This window comes from Suncus etruscus, chromosome 1 (assembly GCF_024139225.1).
Source record: "Suncus etruscus isolate mSunEtr1 chromosome 1, mSunEtr1.pri.cur, whole genome shotgun sequence".
Lineage (NCBI taxonomy): Eukaryota > Metazoa > Chordata > Mammalia > Eulipotyphla > Soricidae > Suncus > Suncus etruscus.
Window position 1 is genome coordinate 10938013 of NC_064848.1, and position 26474 is coordinate 10964486.

The 26474-nt window shown below is 37.7% G+C and overlaps 1 protein-coding gene and 1 non-coding gene across 2 annotated transcripts in view; one reads left to right on the forward strand and one right to left on the reverse strand.

Annotated features, from left to right (window-relative positions):
- MYO9A (myosin IXA) overlaps window positions 1-26474 on the reverse strand; it is a 246893-nt gene that overhangs the window by 134505 nt on the left and 85914 nt on the right. Inside the window, exons 7-10 of the mRNA XM_049777567.1 lie at window positions 17508-17605; window positions 12005-12131; window positions 10733-10822; window positions 5761-5877 (exon numbers count right to left, since the gene is read on the reverse strand). Of these exons, the coding sequence (XP_049633524.1) occupies window positions 5761-5877; window positions 10733-10822; window positions 12005-12131; window positions 17508-17605 (432 nt within the window). The remainder of the gene's footprint in view (window positions 1-5760; window positions 5878-10732; window positions 10823-12004; window positions 12132-17507; window positions 17606-26474) is intronic.
- Window positions 20370-20476, forward strand: LOC126025976 (U6 spliceosomal RNA). Its single transcript, XR_007501550.1, has one exon. It is a non-coding gene; the product is annotated as a U6 spliceosomal RNA (small nuclear RNA).

The following is a 26474-nucleotide window of genomic DNA, read 5'->3' on the forward strand; positions in this document are numbered from 1 at the left end:
AGTAGTTGGGGCCCAGACTTTAACCAAAATAAACCACTACTAAAAGTGATTTTTGATATGTTCACTTCATCTTTTTTATCCTAAAAATAAATGTAAAAATATGAAATATTTTAATCTCAGAAACTACTTAATTTCAAAACACAAAAAAGCATAAAAGTAAAATGTCAGAGGGATGACAACATATTACTTAGGGACCAGACAGAAAGTACAGGAGAAAGGCTTTAATGCAGCAAATTCCAGTGAATCAGGAGCACTCCTCTGAGTACCACCAGGGGTCACTCCTGTGTCCAGAGCCAGAAAGAGCCCCAGAGTACTGCTAGGCATGGCCCAAAATCATTCCACCTTAAAACATAGATAACAATTTTAAAAATATAATTTTTTCAAAATATAAGGTTTGCAATACTACACCATTTTAAAGAGATTTATGACAATAAACAAAATCCCTTCTTAATCTTCCTTTTTTGATCCCTAAAGTCAATACTCAAACCTTTTCTTTCCTTTTTTTTTTTTTTTGCTTTTGGGCCACACTGGTGATGCTCAGGGGGGTCACTCCTATCTATGTGCTCAGAAATCACTCCTGGCTTGGGGGATCATATGGGATGCCAGGTACGCCCTGGGTCAGCAGTATGCAAGGCAAACGCCTTATCATTGTGCTATTGCTCCAACACCAAAACTCAAACCATTTTAGTGTGTTTAGTATCAACTATATCAGTGTGCCAATTCTCATGCTTCCACTTTTCGATATTTTAGTTTTAGAAATTGCCCTCTTCTTACTTTGCATATTAGAAATTCAGCTCTAATATCCACAAACAATAATATTCTCACTACTCTAATAGCTAACTTATTCTTTTAGTAGTTATGTAACAATTTTGGTTAAATAAAAGCAAAAATTTCGGGGCCGGAGCAATAGCATAGCAGTAGGGAATTTGCATGCAGCTGACCCTGGATGGACCTGGATTCAATCCCTGGCATCCTGTATGCTCCAAGCTTGTAGGAGTGATTTCTGAGCACAGAGCCAGAAGGAATCCCTGAATGCAGCTGGGTATGGCCCTAAAATAAAATAAAAATTTTTGTCACTGATGTTAAGAATGAGAGAGAAAGAGAGAAAGAGAGAGAGAGATTATAAGTTATTTAATAAGTGAAAAAAATTTTGGGGTGTTTGGTTTTTGGGTCATACCCGGCAGCGCTCAGGGATTACTCCTGGCTCTATGCTCAGAAATCGCTCCTGGCAGGCTGGGGGGACCATATGGGATGCCGGAATTCGAACCACCATCCTGTGTCTAAGGCAAATGCCTTACCACTGTGCTATCTCTCTGGTCCCATAAGTGAAAAATTTTGAAGCTAGAGAGACAGTACAGCAGCAGGGTGTTTGCCTTGCATGCAGAAGGATGGTGTTTCGAATCCAGGCATCCCATATGGTCCCCCAAGCCTGCCAGGAGCGATTTCTAAGAGCAGAGTGAAGAGTAACATGAGCACCGCTATGTGTGACCCAAAAACAAAAAGGAAGTGATAAATTTTTTTTTTTTGGTTTTTCGGGCCACACCCGTTACAGGGGTTACTCCTGGCTAAGTGCTCAGAAATTGCCGCTGGCTTGGGGGGACCATATGGGATGCCGGGGAGATCGAACCGTGGTCCTTTCCTTGGCTAGCACTTGCAAGGCAGACACCTTACCTCTAGCGCCACCTCGCCGGCCCCGAAAGTGATAAATTTTGACTTCCAAACAATATTATTTAAAAATTCATTTTTCCTAATAATTCAGTCTTTATTAAAGACCAAAAATAATAACTTTCCAGAATAAAATAACCTGGATGAGAGTTACAAATAATTTTATAATGTTAATCTTCCTAAATAAAGTGTTGTAAGTAAATGTTATAATACCTAATACTTAGGACAGTAGATTTAAGTTATAAAAATCCTGGAAAGACAAATCATTCCATAAGAGTTGTTAGGAAACGAACTGGAAATAAAAGCAATTATCTAAAGTCTGAAACACTACCAGGAATTTAAAATCTACCACATTAACCTAAACATAAGAATTTTCAACAGAAAAGTATGAGTATTTTATGATATTAGAATGCAAAAGTAAATGCAGAATGAACAAAATAGCAATAGCAAGATTTATACCAAAATAATAGAAGGTAGAAATAAAGAAAACATGAGATGATACTTGATTTCACCTATCATTAAAACGACTGGTAATAGAAGAAGGGGGGGAGCCTGATCACCACCGAATGCCTAGCAAGCACTTGCTGAACTGACCCTCACTGCCAGTTTGCTGACTAACCCCACCCAGGAGCTTCTGTGGAAGCTACATGATAGGTGAGCTGGAACCAACCAAGAGGTGGAACCAAAGTAGCTGGCCGCTCTGCTTCGAACATATCTCCTAGTCCAGGGGTCAGCAACCCATGGCTCTCTTGAAGCTTTACCATTGCTCCTACAACAGAGCCAATAGCAGGGAGCAATATCACTTCCATATTTTAATTAGCTATTAATTTGCACAAAGATATTTTTTACATTGTTAAGTGAAAAAGTACTTTTTTTTCTTCAAATCGACAGCTAATTTCACAACCCTGTATAAAGCATTAAGATAAGAAACAAAGTATGCAGTGCTATATTTGCTTTAAATATCTGGTTTTGCAAATGCAAGGTTTTTTTTCCTTCAGTTGAAACTCCCAGGAATTTTCCCCCTTCAGAAACGAGTCCAAGTGACTCTTTATGTCTTAAAGGTTGCCGACACCTGTCCTAGTCAATGACCCCTAGCACAACACACAGAAAACATCACGCAACAGGTACAACAATGGAGAAACAATGCAAGGCAACACCATGAATAGAGAAAGAAGATGGCAGCTCTGATGACCAGAAAAATGCCAACCACCTATTTAACCACTCATAAGGAGTTTAAAGAATAAATATAAAGGATGTACATAGAACTCAAAGAAATTATGAATCGAGCTGAACTAACCACAAATAAGAATCAAGAAGACATAAAAATAGAAATCAGGGATCAGAGAGAGAGCACGGAGGTAGGGCATTTGCCTTGCAAGCCAAAGGACAGTGGTTCGAATCCTGAAATCCCATATGGTCCACCCTGAGCCTGCCAGGAGCGATTTCTGAGCGTAGAGTCAGGAGTAACCCTGAATGGTGCCACATATGACCCAAAATCAAAAAAAGAAAGAAAAAAAGAAAAAAAAGAAAGAAAAAAAAATCAGAAAACTCCAAACTGAAATAACGAGACTTATATGGTAAGCAAAATGAAAACTTCACTGGAAAACCTCTCCAACAGAATAACAGCAGCTGAACAAAGACCAAATCAGTGAACTGGAAGATGAGATGCATAACAACTCCATATAACAGAAAAAATTGGAAAAGAGACTTAAAAGCAAATGATCAGACAATGAAAAAATATTCAAAGAATGTAAATAGTAAAAATAAAAGTCTGATAAACTGAACATACACAACCTAAGAATCACTGGAGAACCAGAGAGTCTCATTGCAGAGAAATTCCTAGAGCTAAAGACTGCAAGCAACCAAATCCTGTATGCCCAAAGAGGAGCAGCTAAAAGAGACCCGAAGAAAAGCACCCCAAGACACATCCTAGTCACTATGATTAATCCCACAAATAGGGATAGAATACTGAAAGCAGCAAGATCAAAAAGGGTAAAATTACATTCAAAGAAGCGTTGTTAAGATTTACAGCAGATGTGTCACAAGAAATCATCAAGGTTAGAAGGCAGTGGTGGGATATAGTCACAAAACTCAATGAAATAAATGCTTCATCTAGAATACTGCACCCAGCCCGACTTACATTCAGGTCTGAAGGAAGTATACACAGCTTCATGGATAAACAATAGCTCAAAACCAGCCTTAAAAGAAAATCTGAAAGGTCTACTTTAAGACAAGACAGACCAAGAGACACACCAAAGTCCTATATAAAGATGACACTAAATCCCATGACAATTATGTCTCTCAATATCAATGGACTAAATGCACCAGTTAAGAGACACAAAGTGGCAAAATTAATCAAAAAGCTGAGTCAACATTTTCTGATGCCTACAATAAACACATCTGAATAGTCAAAACAGATTCAAAATCAAAGGCTGGAGGACAACGATCCAAGCAAACAAATCCCTTAAAAAAAAAAAAGCTGATATTAATATCAGATGATACAAACTTTAGAAAAGTTCTAAGGGGCAAAGATGAACATTTCATAATAATGAAGAAATATATACAACAGAAAGAAATCTCACTCCTAAATATATACAAATCCAATGAGAAACCAACAAAATATTTAATACAACTGTTGATAAATCTGAAAAGACATCAATAGCAACACAATAATAGTGGGAGACTTTAACACCACCCTGTCCACCATTGATAGGTCAACTAGGCTGAAATAAGAATATATTAGCTCCAAGGGCCAGAGAGATAGCATGGAGGTAAGGCGTTTGTCTTGCATGCAGAAGGATGGCGGTTCGAATCCCGGCATCCCATATGGTCCCCCGAGCCTGCCAGGAGCAATTTCTGAGCGTAGAGCCCTGCAGGAGTAACCCCTGAGCGCTGCCAGGTGTGAACCATAAAACAAAAAACAAAACAAAAAAAAAGAAAAGAAAGAATATATTAGCTCCAGAGGCCAGAGCGGTAGTGCAACAGTAGGGTGTTTGCCTTGCACAGGCTAACCTAACCTAGGACAGACCACGTTTTGATCCCCCGGCATCCCATATGGTCCACCAAGCCAGAAGTGATTTCTGAGCGCATAGCCAGGAGTAACCCCTGAGCGTCACCAGATGTGGCCCAAAAAACAAACAGAAAAAAAAAGGAATATATTAGCTCTGAAAACAGAAATGGAAGAAAGTGGTCTAGTAGGTATATATATTATATTAGATATATAATATATATTATATAGTGCCCTATATAACAGGGCACTCCATCCCCAGAAAACTGGATAAACATTCTTCTCCAATGCACCTGGGTCATTTTCCAGGAGACACCACATGCTGGCCCATAAAACGTAACTCCATAAAATTCAAGAGAATAGAAATTGTATAGACTACCTTCTCAGATCACAATACACTAAAATCAGAAGTGAACTACAAAGGGACACAGAAGAAAAACTTTAAAACCAGTAAATCAAACAGCTCACTACTGAACAACCAGTGGGCCAGGGATAAAATCAAAGAGGAGATCAAAGGATTTCTGGAAACAAATGTAAATGAAGATACAAATTATCAGAATTTCTGGGACACAGCAAAAGAGGTACTAAGAGAAAAATTTACAGCTTTGCAAGCACACATCAAAAAGGAAGAAGGGGCCTACATATATAGCTTAATAACACAGATTATAAAATTAGAAAATGATGAAATAAATGAACCAAAAATTGGTAGACAGAAGGAAATAACAAAGCTTAAAGCAGAAAATCAATGAATTGGACACAAGGAAATGGAGACACATACCTTGTTCATTGGTTGGGAGAATTAAAACATATGATATACCTTAGAAACTATATACACAACAATATTACTTTGGATAGAAAATTTGTATAGGTACAATAGTAGGTATATATGTAAATATACAGAAAATAAATTCTAGATAGAACACAGAAAAATAGCTTGTATATGGTAATAAAAACTGAAACCAGGTGGAAACAATATATAAAATTATTTTATTACTCTATATAATTCTGCTTATAAATTTCATATATTAATCATTCTATTAAAAGTGTTTAAAAAATACACAATAATTCAATATATTGACTCAAAATACCTTGGTGTTTTGTTCCAAATCTTTACTATTCAAAAGTGCATGATTAATCCGAAAAACAATCCAGTCAAACAGAGCACTATATAAAGACTTAGCCATGGAATTCCTCACAGTCACAGCCTGGGGGGAAAAAAATTAAGTGAAAAAGCAAAATTAGTAATCTCACTAAAATACAAAGTATCTTATTCATATTCAAGAAACAAAATTATCCTGAATGAGATAGCAATTTCTCTTCAACATAGTCTATCATATCTTCTATATGTTTTCTATATTTATTGTCAGTGTAGTTATTTCTACACCTAACCTCACCACTCCTTGTGAGCACATATTATGGGCAGGTCCTTCCACCCCTCATCTCTATTGCCTCTGGGTATTAATACAATAATATCTTTTATTTTTCTAAAAACCCATAGATGAGTGAGAATATTCAACGTCTATCTCTCTCCAACTTATTTCACTCAGCATAATAGTTTCCATGTCCATCCATGTATACAAAAAGTTCATGATTTCATTTTTCCTACAGCTACATAGTATTCCGTTGTGTATATGTACCACAGCTTCTTTAGCCACTCATCTGTTGTCGGGGATCAGGATTATGTCCAGATTCTTGCTATCGTAAATAGCATGGCAATGAATATAGGTGTGCAGAAGGCATTTTTGTATTCTGATTTTGTGTTCCTAGGGTATATCCCTAGGAGTGTTATAGCTGGATCATATGGGAGCTCAATTTCCAGTTTTTTGAGGAATCTCCATATTGTTTTCCATAAAGGCTGGACTAGATGGCATTCTCACCAGCATGAATGAGAGCTCCTTTCTCCCCACATCACCGCCAGCACTGATTGTTCTTGTTCTTTGTGATGTGTGCCAGTCTCTGTGGCATGAGGTGGTACCTCATTGTTGTTTTGATTAGCATCTCTCTTATGATTAGTAATGTGGAACAGTTTTTCATGTGTCTTTGGGCCATTTGTAGTTCTTCTTAGAGGAATTGTCTGTTCATTTCTTCTCCCCTTTTGGTAGCATCTTTAGGGTTTTCTAAATATGTCATCTGCAAATAGTGAAAGCTTTCTTATCTGGATGCCTTGATATCTTTTCCCCCCATTTTTTGATGGAGTTAGATTTTTTTCTTGTTCAAGTTTTGTCAGTACCTCATATAACTTAGTTATTTTATTAGCCCCTTATCTGATGAGTGAATAATTTATCCCATTCTGTGGGTGGCCTTTGTATTCTTATCACTATTGATATTTATTACTTTAGTTCAACTCAAAGAAATGAAGGTAAAATTGTAAGAAATGATTGGAGAAACAAAATGTAGGTACCAAAGTTCAAATATATTCCTTTGCGGATAGAATAATAATAACACAATGGGTAAAGTACCTGCCTTCCATATAGCCAACCCAGATTCAATGTCTGGCACCTGAGATCATCCCCCAAACTCACCAGGAGTGAACTCTGAGCACAGAGCCAGAAATAAGCCTTGAATGCTAATGAGTATCACCCAAAAAAGTGAAACAAACAAAAATCTTTTTTTTTTGATGATGCAGGTAATCAAAGCAAGGCTCTCAACTGTGTGTAGCAACAGTTAGATTCCAGAGTCTTAGTTCAAACATTTTTACTGTAAATTATAGTGTATATTTCATCTAGTACTTATAAAGTATAATTAGAAGTTTATAAAGTAACCAGAGAGACAGCACAGCAGGTAGGGTATTTGCCTTGCATGCGGCTAATAAGGGTTTAGCCCCTGGCATGCCACATGGTCTCCCAAACCTGCCAGGAATAATTTCTGAGTGCAGAGCCATGAGTAACCCGAACACCACAAGGAATGGCCAAACTCCTCCCAACCCAAAAAAAGTTAACGAAGCAATGAACTTTAGTAATAAATATATAACACTAATCATATTCTTAAATATATAATAACATTACAATATTCCTACTAGTTTTCAGCTGTTGACTGCAGTAATCTTTAAAAATTTCCCCATCTGAGTAATCACTTTTTTAGTAATTTATTAATTATGAAATTGGCAATGTAATTTTTCCAATACAAAACCTTTTTTCTATTTATAGACACTAACTGATTAAATTTTCTATTTATTACAACCTAAAATAATAATATGGACAGAACATATATTCTTGGTACTTAAAAGAAAACAAACCACAAAGTCATTTTTGTGGGGTTTTTATTGTTTGGTTTGGTTTTATTTGGTTTGGTTTGATTTTTGGGTCACACCCAGCAGCACTCAGGGATTACTCCTGGCTCTACGCTCAGAAATCGCCCCTGGCAGGCATGGGGGACCATATGGGATGCCGGGATTTGAACCACTATCCTTCTGCATGGAAGGCAAACGCCCTACCTCCATGCTATCTCACCGGCCTCCACAAAGTCATTTTTAAGTTTGTATATCCAGTATATATTTACATCTCTGAATTTAGAGAAAGTAGTAGGAAGTTAAGGTGTTTACTAACTTCAATCCCAGTTTCTCTTATACTAGTTCTGTGACCTCTAAAACCATACTCTCTAATATTACAGCTTATACATTTGGAAATAAACATAATGTTTATATAATTATATATATTATACACATAATGAATAAACTTGTAAATTTCAGTAAGAAATAAAAGAAAATATGATATTCTAGACCAAAACTTAATTACTGGTATCAAAATGATTGTTACCAATGTTATTATCTTCAAAACTAGAAATACACAAATATATTAAAAGTTATTAGATAAAAGAGAATTTGACTCCATAATTTTATACTTAGACAAGTTATTAATAAAGTATTTAAAAAATATCAAGGGGGACTTAGATATAGCTTAGCAACAGATCTAAGGCATAAACACATTTCTGGCTATAAAGATAGTTTTCAAATATTTAACTATACAAAAAATATTTATGTATGTGTGTCTGTTTATATGTGTGTATATAGAGACAAAAATTAAAATTACAAAAATCTAAGAAAGTTGCTTGAAAGATAAAAATATAAATAAGAGGCTAGGAAAATAACTCAACAGACTGGAGTGCATGCATGTAAGACACTAAGTTAAAAGTTAAAAGCACTAACTAAATCTTAGTATAAAAAAACCAACATTATTGTTTGGTTTTGGGAGGGGTCACACCTAGCAGTACTCAGGATCTACTCCTGGCTCTATATTCAAGGATCAGTCCTGATGGGCTAAGGGGACTATATGGGATGCGTGGGATCAAAGCTGGGTCAGCCACATGCAAGAAAAGCGCCCTACTGGCTGCACTATCACTCCAACCCAACTTTCTAAGATTTATCTTTCCCTGTTGTTTTAAAAATTCCCATAGGGCCAGAGAGATAGCACAGCAGGTAGGGCATTTGTCTTGCATGCAGCTGACCCAGGTTCAATCCCCGACATCCCACATGGTCCCCCAAGCCTGCCAGGAGTAATTTCTGAGCACAGAGCCAGGAGTAGCCCGAGAACCACTGGATGTGACCCAAAAACCAAAAATAAATAAGTAAAATAAAAAATATAAAGAATTCTTATAGTTAAGGACTAAAATATAATGTAAGACACTTAAGGTGTTGAAGAAAATTGGACTTGTTCAGTTATAGAGGATCCAAAAAGTGTGATAGACACTAAAGGTTCTGTAACAATAATTCTCACCTGGAAGCTTCTATACAAATGACATAAAGTAAAATCATAGGTACTGTTTGGATAAAGAACATAGAGATGGGGCTGGAGTGATAACACTGTGTATAGAGCATTTATTTGCTTTGCATGCAGTTGACCCAAGACTACTAGGAGTAATTTCTCAATGCAATGCAGAGTCTGAAGCAAATCTGAACACTTCTGGGTGTGGCCCAACTGTCCCCCCAAAAGATGATATAGAGATGTGGATGCCTGGAATGTTGCTCGGCAACAGAAAACTTGTCTTACATGAACGAGTAAGGTATAGGTTTGATTCCTGGCTTGTCTCACAAGAAGAGTGGAGGGGCAAGCGAAAGGCACACAGAGGAAGGAAGAGAAGGGATGTGAGAGAAGGAGAGGGAAGGAGGAGGGGAGGGGAATGGAGAAGATATGAATGTTCCCTAGAGTATCCCCTCTTTTAGGGATAAGGAAGAAAACAAAAGCAATGTAAATTAATGCAAAGGAGTGACCACAACGAAAAAGTAAACCACTAAAATATTACATGCTAAGAAGTCAGAAATTGTCTCAAAGAGTAATCAATGGAATCAAATATTATGTCTTTATAATCTACCTACTATATAATCTACCTACTAATATAGCGGGCCACATATTGTATTTGTTCTTTACTTCAGAATAAGATATACACAGTGTGCATAGGAATTTGTTCATAGGTTCTGTTTTTACTATAGTCCAGCACTCCAACAGTCAGAGAGACAGTAAATTGGACCCCTGTTTAAAAAGTTTGAGGACCACTGGTCTAGTAGATATAATCTACCTATCTAGTATAGTCATTAATAAAATTATTTTATGGATGATAAACAAATTAAGAAAAATGTAAATATGTAGTGTTAAGTTCCCAAGTGATGGGAAAAGCATAATCAAATTTTAAAGAACTGCCTCATTCCCTCAACTCCCTCACAAAATATTTCATATATTTTGGGGGTACATAAAATAAGACATATCAAACCCAGGGCTTCTTACATGTAAAGAATACTCTTTACTAATAAGTTATATCCCTGACACTCTTCACAACATTTTTTTGTTTTCATTCTTTTAAGAGAAAGAATACTGGGGTCAGAGCAATAGCACAGCAGATAGGGTGTTTACCTTGCATGCAGCCAACTCAGGTTCAGTCCCCAATATCCAATTTGGTCCCCCAACCAACTGCCAGGAGTGATATCTGAGTGCAGAGCCAGGAGTAACCCCTGAGTGTAGTTGGATGTGGGTCACCCCAAAGATAAAAAAAAATGCAAATTTCTCAAAGCATTCAGAGTGCTTTCTTTAAAAAAAAAAAAAAACAAAAAAAAAAAACAACTATTCATACCTCTGCTAGCTTGTATGGTAAAATAAGCTTTTCTCCCACTGTCATGGTCTTCCTTGTAACTAATGCTTCAAATAGCATCTCTTCCTTAACCTAAAATAGAAAAGCAAATTCAGTAATTATGATTGATGACATTTAGAGAAGCCAAATACAGGAAAATAAGATATTAGCATATACACAATGTGATGGAGGGTCAAAATAATGCATTAGGCAATTAAAATATTGGTCAAAGTAAAATATAAATGTCCCATCAACCCCAGCTTTTGATTTCACTAATCTTTTGTTACTTTATTTGGAGGGGGGGCATACAGTGATGCTCAGAAATCACTCCTGGCTTAGGGGACCATATAAGATGCAGGGGAATTGAACCAAGGTCCGTCCTAGGCAAACACCCTACTGCTGTGCCATCACTCCAGCCCCATGGTTTCACTGATTTTTTGAATAATGGTTTGGTTTGGTTGGTTTGTTCTTCTGTTTCCATTTCATTTAATTGATTTCTTCTCAAAGTTTTCTTTTGGGGGGGGAAGGGGTGGGCCACACCCAGTGAAGCTCAGGGGTTACTCATGGCTATGAGCTCAGAAATCACTCCTGGCTCCAGGGTCCATAAGGGACATCCAGGATCGAACAGAGGTCCACCCTGGGTCAGCCACGTGCAAGGCAAACACCCTACCGCTGTGCTATCACTCCGGCCCCGATTTCTTCTTAAAGTTTTATTATTTCCTTCCTCTGCTAGTTTTGGATTCTTTTCATTGGTCTTTTTCTAAGTGCTTAAGTTTATGCTGTTACATCGACTTTTTCTTACTTCTAAAAATATGAACTTTCCTCTTAACAGCACTTGTACTATGTCCCATATGTTCTGATAACTATTATCTTCATTTTCAGTTGTTTCCAGGAATCTTTTGATTTCCTCTCTGATTTCCCTCTTGGACCCACTCGCTATTAGTCAGTTTTTCATTTCTAAATGGTTGACTTTCTGCCACATGTTTAGGATTAATTTCCATTTCAAGAGAGAGGAAAAGTAGCAGAGATCTAGAACATTATGTATCCTAGGATGAAACAGTCATTCTCTACAGCAAGTTGAAGGATTATTTAGGATTATATGGGTGAAGGGGAAGCAAGCAAGAAAAGCCCAAACCTGGCAAATTCAACAACAAAATATCCATCTTCTGAACAACCACTATTAACAAAAACCATTAACCTTTTACACCTATAAAATAGTGATACAAAATAAAAATAGAATAGTAGGTAGTTTCTCCTGAAAATGCAATCACTCACTTCTAATAATTCAGATACAATAGGTAGAACTTCAGGATTACAAATATCTATGGAGTCATCCCGGTAAGTCTTCTTCTTATAACGAATATTACCCAAATGTAGTATTGCTGAGAGAAGAGAGAAAATCCTGTGGAAAAAAAAAAAAGCCACAAATTACAAACTGCATTTATGTAGACCCCAAATATTATTTCAAAACTCAAATCTAGGAAATCAACTAGTAGAAATATCAAATACTTAAGTCTTCAGAAAAATAAGAAATACAGAAACTATGACAACAAAACATTATTATGTGTAAACTGTAAGGTACTATGCAAAGTGCCTTACAATACTACCACTTGTCAATTAAGGCTTTTCAAAGAGGACTTCCTGGTATTGTATATATCAGTTGTGTCTTAAAAATGTATGTCTCAGGTCCAAAGCTCAGTGAGTATAGCACTTGCTTTGCACAGAGCCATGACATTTGACTCCCGACATATAGTCTCCCAAGCCTCATCAGGGTGATCCCTGAGCAGAGATCCAGGTGTAAGCCCTGAATGCTGCCAGGTAAGTGCTGCCAGGTGTAGCCTCTCAAAAAAAAAAAAAAAATTAAACTGCATGCCTTTTTAAATCATTTGAATTCAGCCTGATAAACCTTCCCCGTTAGCCTAAATTAGAACTAATGAATTTTTTTTTTTTTTGGTTTTTGGGCCACACCCAGCGGTGCTCAGGGGTTACTCCTGGCTGTCTGCTCAGAAATAGCTCCTGGCAGGCACGGGGGACCATATGGGACACCGGGATTCGAGCCAACCACCTTTGGTCCTGGATGGGCTGCTTGCAAGGCAAACACCACTGTGCTGTCTCTCCGGGCCCGATCTAATGAATCTTAAAGAAATAGTACTATAATTTATGCATTTTTTAATTAGGTGGTCTCTTCTTTTAAGTTATACATTCCTGAGGCCAAAGCAATAGCACAGCAGGTAGTGTTTGCCTTGCACTCAGCCAACCCAGATTCAATCCCCGGCATCCCATATGACCCCCGAGACGAGACTGCCAGGAACAATTTCTGGGCACAGAACCTTGCCTATGGCATATCCTGGTTTAATCCTCAGCACCACACACGGTCCCTTCAAAACACCACCAGCATTGAGCACTAAACACAAAACAGAGTAAACACTAAGAACTTACTTATGACACTTATTATGACACTTACTTATTGACAAATTTCAACACATATTAATTTGATAGCACATAAAAATTAACCCATCAAATCATAAGACTTGAGGGAAATCCATTGTCACATTTCAGCATCTATCCATCCAATAGCATGAAAATTTAATAATAATACGTTTAATAATAATAAATTTAATAGAGGGGCAGAGAGATAGCATGGAGGTAAGGCGTTTGCCTTGCATGCAGAAGGATGGCGGTTTGAATCCGGGCATCCCATATGGTCCCCCGAGCTGCCAGGAGCGATTTCTGAGTGTAGAGCCAGGAGTAATCCCTGAGCGCTGCCAGATGTGACCCAAAAACAAAAACAAAAACAAAAAAAGATATCATCTCACATAACAGAAACTGGCACACATCACAAAGAACAAGAACAACCAGTTGGGGCCGGGCGGTGGCGCTGGAGGTAAGGTGCCTGCCTTGCCTGCGCTAGCCTAGGACGGACCGCGGTTCGATCCCCCGGCGTCCCATATGGTCCCCTAAGAAGCCAGGAGCAACTTCTGAGCGCATAGCCAGGAGTAACCCCTAAGCGTCACAGGGTGTGGCCCAAAAACCAAAAAAAAAAAAAAAGAACAACCAGTGCTGGGTGGATGAGGGGAGAAAGGGACTCTTATTCACTGCTGGTGGGAATGTTGACCGCTGCAGTCTTTTTGCAAAACAATATAGACATTCCTCAAAAATTCAAAATATGAACCAGCAATACCTGTTCTGAGGAATATACTCAATGGACCCAAAAACACAATGCAGAAAAGAACAAAGAACTCTGTACTCCTACATTCATTGCAGCACTATTCACAATAGCCAGAATCTGGAAACTCAACTGTCCAAGAACAGATGAAAACATTAAAAAAAAAGCCTGTGATACTTCTACACAATGGAATACTATACAGCTGTTAGGAAAAATAAAATCATAAAATTTGCTTATATATGGATGGACATAAAGAGTATTGTGCTGAGCAAAACGATTCTGAGGGTGAGAGATAAGTATGGAATGATCACACTCATTTGTGAGATAGTTTTTAAAAATGTAACATAGTATGGTAATATCCAAAGACCATATAGAAGAGAGCCAGGAGAAACAGACTATACTAGGAAGCTTGTTACAAATAAAGGGAGATCATGAGGCCGAAGCAATAGCACAGCAGTAGGGCGTTTGCCTTACAAGACGCTAAGATAGACCACATGCTGGGCAATAAAACATACGAACATAAATCCAGAAAACAGAAATTATATCTATAACTATCTTCTCAGATCATGATGCATTTATCATTGAAAGTAGAAATTAATTACCAGAAAGTGAAAAATGACTTTAATACCTGGAAATGACTTTAACACCTGGAAATTAAACAGCTCACTACTAAATAACCAGTGTATCAGAGACTAAATCAAAAAAAAAAAAAAAGAATGATTCCTGGAAACAAATGAGAATGAAGACACAAATTATCAGAACTTGTGGGAAACAGCAAAAGCAAAAGCGGTATTAAGAGGAAAATATATAGCTTTGCAAGGATTCATCAGGAAGGAAAAAGGGGCCTACACAAATAACTTAATGGTACAGATTAAAAAAATTAGAAAATGACAAAAAAAAATCAATCAAAAATAGGCAGACTTAAGGAAATAACAAAGCTCAGAGCAGAAATTAATGAACTGGAAACAAAAAAATTCAAGAGCAATGAAAGCAAGAGTTGATTCTTTGATAAATATAAACAAGATTGATAAGCCAGAGGTTTGATTCCAGAGATGCAAGTATGGTTTAACATATGCAAATACATAATGCATAATATGCAATATCAAAAAAAGAAAACACAAAAATCATATGATCATATCAATAGATGCACAGAAAGCACTTGACAAGGTCCAACACCCATTCATAATAAAAAAATTCTCAACAAGATAGTAATTGAAAGATCTTTTCTCAACATGATCAAGCCTTTTACCACAAGCCTATGGCAAACATTACACTCAATGGGGGAGAAAATAAAAGCCTTTCCTCTAGCAGGGGTCTCAAACTCGCAGTCCGCGGGCCATTTGCAGCCCTCCATACATTTTGTGGCCCTGTCCTAGAGGAATCTTTTTTTGTTTTGTTTTGTTTTAGTTGTTTAGGTCACACCCCCCAATGTTCAAGGCTTACTACTGACTTTGCACTCAAGGACACCCCGACTTTGCCTCCTGCGGCCCCCAGGTAAATTGAGTTTGAGACCCCTGGTTAGAGTCTGGCAAGAGACAAGGTTGCCTCCTCTCACTACATCTATTCAATATAGTACTTGAAGCACTTGATATAGCAATGAGGTAAAAAAAAAAAAAAAAAAGTACCAAGGACATCAATAAGAAAGGAAGAAGTAAGGCACTCACTGGTTGCAGGTGGCATTATTTAGAAAATATGGCATATATTTAGAAAATCCTAAAGGCTCTACCAAAAAGGTTCTAGAATAGATATGAATCAAATCATTATTAAAATGGCAATACTTCCCAAAGCATTAAACAGATTTAATGCAATCCCTATAAGAATACCCATAACAATCTTAAAAAATGTAGATCAAATACTCTTGAAATTCATTTGGAACAATAAACGTCCACAAATAGCCAAAGCAAAACTGTACTATAAAGCCGTAGTCACTAAAACAGCATGGTATCAGGATAAAGACAGACCTTCAAATCAATGGAACAGACTTAAATATTCTGAGACTGAGCCCCAGGTATACGATCTATTAATCTTTGATAAAGGAGCAAGAAACAAATGCAGAGCAAGGAAAGCCTCTTCAACAAGTGGTGCTGGAAAAACTGGTCAATGCTACATGCAAAAATAGTGAACTCAGATCTTTCATTAATGCTGTCACAAAAGTCAAATCAAAATGGATTCAAGACCTTGATATCAGGCCTAAAACCATAAGATACAAAGAGGAAAGTGTAGAACTCTCCATGATATTGAAGCTAAAAGCATCTTCAAGGAGAAATACTACTGATCAATTAATCAGATGGAAGCAAAGATAAACAAATGGGACTACATTAAACTGAGAAGCTTCTACACGTCAAAGGTAATGGTGACAAGGATACAAAGACTACCCACAGAATGGGAGAAACTATTCACTCAGATAAAGGGTTAATATCTAAGATATACAAGGTACTGACAGAACATAGCAAAAAGGAAAATGACAACCCAATCTGAAAATGGGGAAAAGAAATGAAAAGACATTTCCTCAAAGTAAAAATACAGATGGCTAAAGGCACATGAGCATTGCTCCACATCACTAATCATGTGGAAGATGTAAATCAAAACAACAAATAGATACTATCTTACACACACACACACACAATAAGACCCAGTGTCAAGGTGGATTCAAGGAGAAAGTAACTCTCATTCATGGTTTGTTGCTGGAAATGTAGATTGGTTCAGCCTTTTATTAAAACAATATGGATATGCACAGCGGTGTTTGCCTTGCAAGCAGCCGATCCAGGACCAAAGGTGGTTGGTTTGAATCCCGGTGTCCCATATGGTCCCCCGTGCCTGCCAGGAGCTATTTCTGAGCAGATAGCCAGGAGTAGTAACCCCTGAGCACCACTGGGTGTGGCCCAAAAACCAAAAAACAAACAAACAAAAAAACAAAACAAAAAACTTGGGCCCGGAGAGATAGCACAGTGGCGTTTGCCTTGCAAGCAGCCAATCCAGGACCAAAGGTGGTTGGTTCGAATCCCGGTGTCCCATATGGTCCCCCGTGCCTGCCAGGAGCTATTTCTGAGCAGACAGCCAGGAGTAACATCTGAGCATCGCTGGGTATGGCCCAAAAACAAAAACAAAAAAACAAAAACAAAAACAATATGGATATTCCAAAAAAAAAGAAAATAACTCAAGAACTTGAGCTTCCATTTGATACAGCAAAACTACTCCTAGAAAAAAATATGCTCCACAAGAAGAAGAGCTCCAAGTTTTTGGCATTCTCAAAATATCTACCATAGTTTTCATACCATAAGATGAACACACATCCCTAAGTGCATCTTATGGAGCGAATGCCATCTGGAGCTGAAGCCTAAGTGCAGGGGAGAAGAACATCTGAAAACTATGTGTGTCTTGTGGTAATGTGTGTCTTATAGTAAGGTGTGTCTTATAAAGCAAAAAATATGGTATGACAAAGAGCAAATTCTTAGGAAAATTAATTGTTTTAGTAATGGTAATGCTGAAGAAGAAACTATCAGGAATGTCATGTAGATATTTATTTAAAAGGGCCCAGGAAGAAGAATCCTTGGAACACATACCACAATTTGTTCTCTACTGAGACTATAAATATATAATAAATAAACTCACTGTCTTCGTGTCTTGGGAAGAAATCCTACCATTTCCATGGCTAGTTGTAAGCGTTCAAAGTCATGCCTCAAATCTTCACCCTCCACAGTGAAACAATCCTATTTAAGAAAGAAGAGAGGAATCAAAATGACTTGTTGAAAATGTTAGCCCCTTAGAATATAGTAATTTTAGATAAACACATCTAAGTATAAAAATTAGAGTTGGTGGAATATTTAGATATAATCAAATCCCTTACACACCTTACTACAGGTATGGAAATTGAGCTCATACTTATGACAGGTATGGAAACTGAATATATACCAATAACTTACCCCTTTCCCTTCTATGACCACCATGGCAATGATCTCAAAAGTAACAGGATAAAATTTAAAGTAACAAGATAAACAACTAAAACTTGTTATTAAATATTATTATATCAAATTTTATTTTGGATGACATAAAGAATTTAAGATCTCAAGTATTTCAGAGCTCAGTTCCACAAACATGTTATTTATTCAATAAATAATAAATATTCGAATATAAAATAGTGAAGAAGATTCTGGGACACAGAAAGAAATCTAATTGAGAATTGGAACCTAGATTTATATACTATAAATAATTATATGATATACCAATGACTCTTATGACAGTGTAATCTGCCCCAAGCAAATGAAAAGCATACATAAAACACTAAGAAAGCATGGACTTGAAAGATAGTGCAGGGCTTAAGGTGCTTGCCTTGTATCCTGCATATCCTGGTTTGAATTCCTGGCACCATTTTATGTCCTATAATAAACACCAGGGGACAGACCTGAGCACAGTTAGGAACTGCACCTGAGCACCAGTGTGTAGCACCTAACTCAAAATAAATCAAATTAAAAATTAAAATGAAGCACTAAAATATACTTATATTGATTTCCCTAATGAAAGATTTTCCTTTTTTGGGACACAACCCCGGTGACCCTCAGAGGCTACTCCTGGCTATGTACTACTCAGAAATCGCTCCTGGCTTGGGTCCATATGAAACAATGGTCCGTCCTAGGTCAGCCCCGTGGAAGGCAACCGCCTACCACTGCGCTACCGCTCTGGCCCCCTAATAAAACATTTTCAGAAGTAATCTCAGTGTACTGACTTTAAGAAACATACTCAACTCCCTCCCCCAGCCACAAAACATCTCAAATATGCTTAACTGTATTCCGTGTTCACAAAGGTATTAGAAAAACTAAAGCTGTATTAATTTATAAAACCAGAAATAGGCTAATGTAGGTTCCTATCTTTATATATTGCTTTTTTGGTTGGAGTTTGATGGAGTTTCTTTTTAAGTACCAATAAGTGAACCCTTACTTGATATGGGTTCCTTTGGAAGAATATTTTGAGACTGTATAATAGGGAATGAAAAAAAAAAAAACCAGAAAGTTAATGTAACCTAAACTATGTACAATATTAATGCAGTTACAATAGTAGGTACAAGGAATTAAATCCCAAAGTAATTGCTGAAAAACAATATAAAGAGAGATAAGGAAGCTAAAGCATTTATATACCATCACCTTCCAATTACTGAATGAGAAACCCTCAAGAGATGGTTATTAATTTCCAGATATTCTAGAGAGCCACGCAGGGCACAAAAGTTTTGCAAAGTTTTAGGGAAAGCCTTCACACACACACACACACACACACACACACACACTCTCTCTCTCTCTCACATTCACACTCACACACATACACACACACTGTTCAAGGTTAGTCAAGGCACAACAAAATTATAAGATTTAAATAAGACAGGAGGGGCCAGAGTGATAGGGGCACAGCAGTAGGGCATTTGCCTTGCACACAGGCAACTCAAGAATGACCCAGGTTCAATCCCCGGCATCCATATGGTCTCCTGGCAGCAGGAGCAATTTCTAAGTGCAGAGCCAGGAGTAACCCTAGAGCACCACCAAGTAGGTGTAGCCCCTCCAAAAAAAAAAAGAGTAAGACAGCAAACAAGTGTTAGAACTCCTACTGAAAGACCGTTGATTTCTCTATTTAACTGAGTATAAGCTGTCTTTCTTGATAACACAATCCCCCTATAAAACAAAGTATTCCTCATGCAATTGTGATATTTTTCCATCTTTATATGAGATAATGAAAATCCTTTCTTATTGTTAAGTGACTATGATATATCTAGTGTATAGGAGACATTTAATATGGATATTTCAGAGAGAAGGTATGGGTGAGGTCAAATAAAGACTATAATAATCTTAATTTCTTTTTTTTTTTTTTTGGTTTTTGGGCCACACCCGGCGGTGCTCGGGGGTGACTCCTGGCTGTCTGCTCAGAAATAGCTCCTGGCAGGCACGGGGGACCATATGGGACACCGGGATTCGAACCAACCACCTTTGGTCCTGGATCGGCTGCTTGCAAGGCAAACACCACTGTGCTATCTCTCCGGGCCCAATAATCTTAATTTCTTAAGATGGTATTGTTTGGTTTGGGTTTTTAATTTTTGGGCCACACCCAGTGACATTCAGGGATTGCACCTGACTATAAGCACAGAAATCACTCCTGACTCAGGGAACCATATGAGATGCTGGAGAACGAAGCCACGTCCATCCTGGGTCAGCCGTGTGTAAGGGAAACACCCTACCACTGTGCTATTTCTCGGGCTCCTAAAATGGTGTTTTAAAATCCTTTGTAATGCTCAATTGACAACAGGATACAAATTTAAGACATGACTTTTAAGTAAAGATTCTAGAGACCATATAAGAGAAAATGATCATAAAGAATACAAGCTTAATTGGAATCCAGAAACCTTATTTACTTGTTTCAACAACATGAGGGAAGTCACTTATTCTGAGTTACTCTTCTGTTGCTGTTAATAATACTTTTAAAAACCATTGGGTTGTGCTCGCTTCGATAGCACATATACTAGAATTGGAATGATACAGAGAAGATTAGCATGGCCCCTGTGCAAGGATGACACACAAATTCGTGAAGCATTCCATATTAAAAAAAAAAAACCAACAACATCGGGTTTTTTTGTTTTGGTTTGGTTTGGTTTTTGAGCCACACCTGGTGATGCTCAGGGGTCACTGCTCACTACGCACTCAAAAATCACTCCTGGCTTGGGGGACCATATGGGACGCCAGCGATCAAACTGCTGTCGGTCCTCGATCAGCTGCGTGGAAGGCAAACACCCTACCACTGTGCTATCGCAAAGGCCCCAAAACCAGGGGTTTTAAATAACTAAATATGTCAATAGTTTTTAAATGGAAAAATATATGCAACGATTATTTACAAAGACTTCATAATATACTATCAGAGGATGAAAAATAAAGAACTGAAAGTCTAACTCAGAGGAAAATGGGCTGTCAGGTATTGCATGAAGTCAAGTATTGGTTTCTGATATAAACAATGGAAGAAAGTTGATATGACAAAGTTCAAATCCCTCTATATCAAGGTGATGCTGTCATACTGTCCTAAGACTATCACTTATTACTCAAACAATCATGAAACTACCTGATAATAGGACCGTAAAATCAAAGTTTGCTTTGTCTTTTTTGGGTTGTTTTTTTTTGTTGTTGTTGTTTTGTTGTTGTTGTTGTTTTTGACAATCACAAGGGCAAGGGCTTGAGAGTACAACGGGTAAAGGTTTTCTTGCCTTGCACATACCTGACACCTAGGTTCAATCCCTAACCTTGTCAGGAATGATCCTTGAGCACAGAGCCAGAAATAACTTCTGAGCACTGCCAGATGTGGCCCCAAAACAAAAGGAAAAAAATTACGTAAGTTTAACCTATGTGTTTAAAATCATTTTTAATGTTAAAATTATTTTAAATATTGGAGCGATAGCATAGTAGGAAGTACATTTGCCTTATACACAGCCTACCCAGGATCGATCCCAGCATCCCATATAATCCCTCAAGTCTGCCTCAGTCCAGAATCAGGAGTAACCCCTGAGCACCACTAGGTGTGACCAAAAGCCATAAAAAAAATAGTATTTGTATATTATAGCCTACATAAAGGAATTTAAATTTACTAAATATATCCTATATGTAAATCACTATTGTCACCTGTCCCTTAAAATCTCCTAAATCCAGGGACAGAAGAGAGAGTATGAGTAGGGTCCTTGCCTTGCATACTGTTTACCAGGTTTAACCTCTAGCATCCCATATGATCTCCCTATACTCCAGAAGTGATGCCAGAGTGCAAAGCCAGAAGTAATCCCTGCACACAGCCAGGTGTGGCCCAAACACCAAAAATTAATTAATTAAATATTACTAAATCCCTATAATACAGTAACTATTGTGTATGTGTTATAACTATATGCAGATTCATAGGAGAGAAAAGACTCAAAGGTTAAATAATTTACCAAAATAATACGAATGGTCAAATCAAAGTCTATCTAGTTCTAAATCCTCTGTTATCTCCCATGAAACAACACTTTCTCTTTTTATTTTTTTTTAATTTATTTATTTGGTTTTGGGCCACATCCAACTGTGCTCAGAAGTTACTCCTCTGGCTCTGTATTCTGTTGCCCAGGCAACCCGATGTTGTTGGTTTTTTTTTTTTTAATATGGAATGCTTCACGAATTTGTGAATTTGTGAATTACAATAAAAATGGAAAAATATGGCAATTTTCTCACTCGCCTATATTCATAAGTGCTACAGCACAAATGGTAGAAAAATATTTTTTAAATAATATTTTATTTAAACACCTTGATTACAAACATGATTGTGGTTGGGTTTCTGTCATGTAAAGAATTGCCAGTGCAGCATTCACATCACCAATGTCCCAATTCTCCCTCCTCCCCACCCTAGCCCTGCCTGTACTCTACACAGGCTTTCTATTTCCCTCATACATTCTCATTGTTAGGATAGTTCTCAATGTACTTATTTCTCTAACTAAATTCATCACTCTTTGTGGTGAGTTTCATGTAGTGGGCTGTAACTTCCAGCCCTCCTCTCTTTTGCCTCTGAAAATTATTGCAAGAATGTCTTTCATTTTTCTTAAAACCCATAGATGAGTAAGACCATTCTGCATCTTTCTCCCTCTGACTTATTTCGCTCAGCATAATAGATTCCATGTACATCCATGTATAGGAAAATTACATGACTTTATCTCTTCTGACGGCTGCATAATATTCCACTGTGTATATGTACCACAGTTTCTTTAGCCACTCATCTGTTGAGGGGCATCTTGCTTGTTTCCAGAGTCTTGTTATAGTAAATAGTGCTGCAATGAATATAGGTGTAAGGAAGGGATTTTGTATTGTATTTTTGTATTCCTACGGTATATTCCTAGGAGTGATATACCTGGATCGTCTGGGAGCTCAATTTCCAGTTTTTGGAGGAATCTCCATATTGCTATCCATAAAGGTTGAACTAGACGACATTCCCACCAGCAGTGAATAAGAGTTCCTTTCTCTCCACATCCCCGCACACACTGCTTGTTCTCATTCTTTGTGATGTGTGCCAATATCTGTGGTGTGAAATGGTACCTCATTGTTGTTTTGATTTGCATCTCCCTAATGATTAGTGATGTGGAGCATTTTTTCATGTGCCTTTTGGCCAATTGTATTTCTTCTTTATCAAATTGTCCATTTCTTCTCCCCATTTCTTGATGGGATTAGGTTTTTTTTTCTTGTAAAGTTCTGTCAGTGCCTTGTATATTTTGGAGATTAGCCCCTTATCTGATGGGTATTGAGTGAATAGTTTCTCCCACTCAGTGGGTGGCTCTTGTATCCTGGGCACTATGTCCTTTGAGATGCAGAGGCTTCTCAGCTTAATATAGTCCCATAAATTAATCTCTGCTTTCACTTGTTTGGAGAATGCCGTTTCCTCCTTGAAGATGCCTTTAGTCTCAATGTCATGGAGTGTTTTACCTACGTGTTGTTCTATATACCTTATAGTATCAGGTCTGATATCAGGTCTTCACTCCATTTGGATTTTACCTTTGTACAAGATGTTAGTTGGGGTCTAATTTCAATTTTTTGCAAGTGGCTAGCCAGTTGTGCCAAGACCACTGGTTGAAGAGGCTTTCTTTGCTCCATTTATGATTTCTTGCTCCTTTATCAAAAAATTAGGTGATTGTATGTCTAGGAAACATTCTCTGAATATTCAAGCCTATTCCACTGATCTGAGGGTCTGTCTTTATTCCAATACCATGCTGTTTTGATAACTATTGCTCTGTAATACAATTTAAAGTTGGGGAAAGTAATGCATCCCATATTCTTTTTCCCAATGATTGCTTTAGCTCTTCAAGGCTGTTTATTGTTCCAAATGAATTTCAACAGTGTTTGATTCACTTCTTTGAAGAATGTCATGGGTAGAAAAATATTTAACAATTCTCTTCCCAATAATGGTAGTCTTAAGTTTTCTTTTCATTTTTGTTTTTGGGTCACACCCGGCAGCACTCAGGGGTTACTCCTGGCTTTACACTCAGATCTCGTTCCTGGCAGGCTCAGGGAACCATATGGGATGTCGGTATTCAAACCACCGTCCTTCTGCGTGCAAGGCAAATGTCCTACCTCCATGCCATCTCTGGTCCCTAGTCTTTTTTTACCCCACTCCACTCCCCTGGTCCCTAGAATTAAGTTTTCTAGAAACATTAAGGGAAACAAAATTTAGTCTGTTCTCAATAGATTGAGAAGAAGAAGAAAGAGCAAACAAAAAAAAATCTCAGAATGACTTTTCATGATTAAAATTGTGATAGAGAAGAAAGCATGATGGCAAAGTGAATAGGGCATTTGCCTTGCACACAGCTGATCATTGTTTGATCCCCAGCATCCTATATAATCCCCTAAAATTGCTATGAGTTATTTCTGAGTGCAAAACCAAGAATAATGCCTAAGCACCACAGGATGTGTCCCCAAAACAAAACAGAACAAAAGCACAAGGTTCTCCACAGCAAAGACACATCTCTCTCTCTTTCTTTCTCTCTCTCTCTTTCTCTCTGTTTCCTCTCTCTCTCCTCTCTCTCTCTCTTTCTCCTCTCTCTCTCGAATACTACCAGAAGACACACACACACACACACACACACACACACACAAAATCTAGCCTGCTGGTATTCTTAAAACTAGTAAACAAAGCAGTTCTCAGGAAGCTCAATGCTGCAGAGATACTTAGAACCTACTGGTAAAGGGAATATCAAGATTCCCCTTCAGTGTTGGGTAAGCTGTACCCAACAATTCCAGGGGAACAAGAGGTACCAGAAACCACGCTGGGGTTAGCCACAAGCAAAGCATGTGCTTTCACCCCTAGACTGTCTCTCCAGATCCTGAGCCCATATAAATAAAAGCAGACCAGCACACAAGTTCACAAGAGTAAGTCTTATACATGTCATAAGAGTTTACCAATCTCCTATATACTTGCCATGGTCACTTAATGCTTCTCAAAGGGATGAAACAGCATAAAAATTTTACTTTAAACTTATTTAAAGTAAAAATTTAAATATTTACTTTCTAGAAAGTCATATCTAAAACTCTGTTAATACAAAACAGTAATGCAACTAAACTTTGTCTGAAATAAAATATTAATACCTGTAATTAATACCTTCTCAACTCTGAAATAGTTTACTTATGTAATTAGCAGAATTTGTAATTAAATGCAGTGAGAATAGAATAGTGGTTATTTAAAGCAAGGGTTAAAACATGCTGTTTCTAAGAGGATTGTTTAATAAGTTAATTCATTAGTCAATTAATAAATATAGGTGAGTATGTGCCTTTAGCTTCTTACGTTTGATTTCTGGTGGGTGCTATTTTTAGAGTTAAAAACCTGTCATTATAAACTGCCATAAACAGGGCCAGGGGAATAGCTCAAAGGGCTAGAGTGCATGCCTGTCATGCCAAGGCCCTATGTTCCAGCCATGGCATCACATCATTTCCCACTATTTTGGGGGATGATGCTAGTGGTCTCCAGAACCACTGGGCTCAAGAAGCACTGCAGGTACCAGGTTTTAGCACTGAACCGACTGGACATACCTCCAGATCAAGTATCAATGGGAGTAGCCCCAGATACCATGAGTACCTCTTGGGAACACACCAACATTTAAGTGATCACAATATCACAAATAAAAGCTAAGCTTATCTACTTCTTTCATATTATATCCTTGTAAATCGATACTGCTCTCAAATCACTCCATTTAAAATATAATATGTATAGTCTTTTTTTTTGGGGGGGGGGCACACCCAGCAGCACTCAGGGCTTACTCCTGGCTCTGTGCTCAGAAACTGCTCCTGGCAGGCTCAAAGGACCATATGGGATGCCAGGGATCAAACTCCAGTTCATTCTGGGTCAACCAAGTACAAGGCAAACACCCTACCACTGTGCTATTACTCTAGGCCCCAACATATAATATAATGTTATTTATAATATGGTCAATTCATTTTTTGTTTTAGGGACTGTACATGGATGGGGCCAGGTAGCAGTGCTGGAAGCCACCAGGATAAAATCTTACTGGCACTGGGGTAGGTGTGCATCCAACTCAGTGCCTCATGCATCCAACACATGTGTTCCATGCCTTTTATTTCTCTGACCCAAGAACGTCAAAAAAACATACTGATTATTAAAATCAAAGAAAAATCTACATGCAATTAAGTAAAATACTGTCTAAGTCAAATAAAACAAAAAGATATAGCTTTAAAAATAAACAAGAATTATTACTATGTGCAATAATATACAAGTAATTAAACTACTTTTTTTTTTTTTTTTAAGTTTTTGGGTCACACCTGGCAGTGCTCAGGGGTTACTCCTGGCTCTCTGCTCAGAAATCGCTCCTGGCAGTTTCAAGGGACCATATGAGATGCCGGGATTCAAACCACCGACCTTCTGCATGCAAGGCAAACACCTTACCTCCATATTATCTCTCTGGCCCCAATTAAACTACTTTTAAAACCAGAATAAACCTCACAAAATAACTGTACTACATAAAGATTCATATCAATATTGAAAATTAGGAATGCAATTGATTTATTGCCTGTCAAGACAAATACTAAATATAGAGCACAT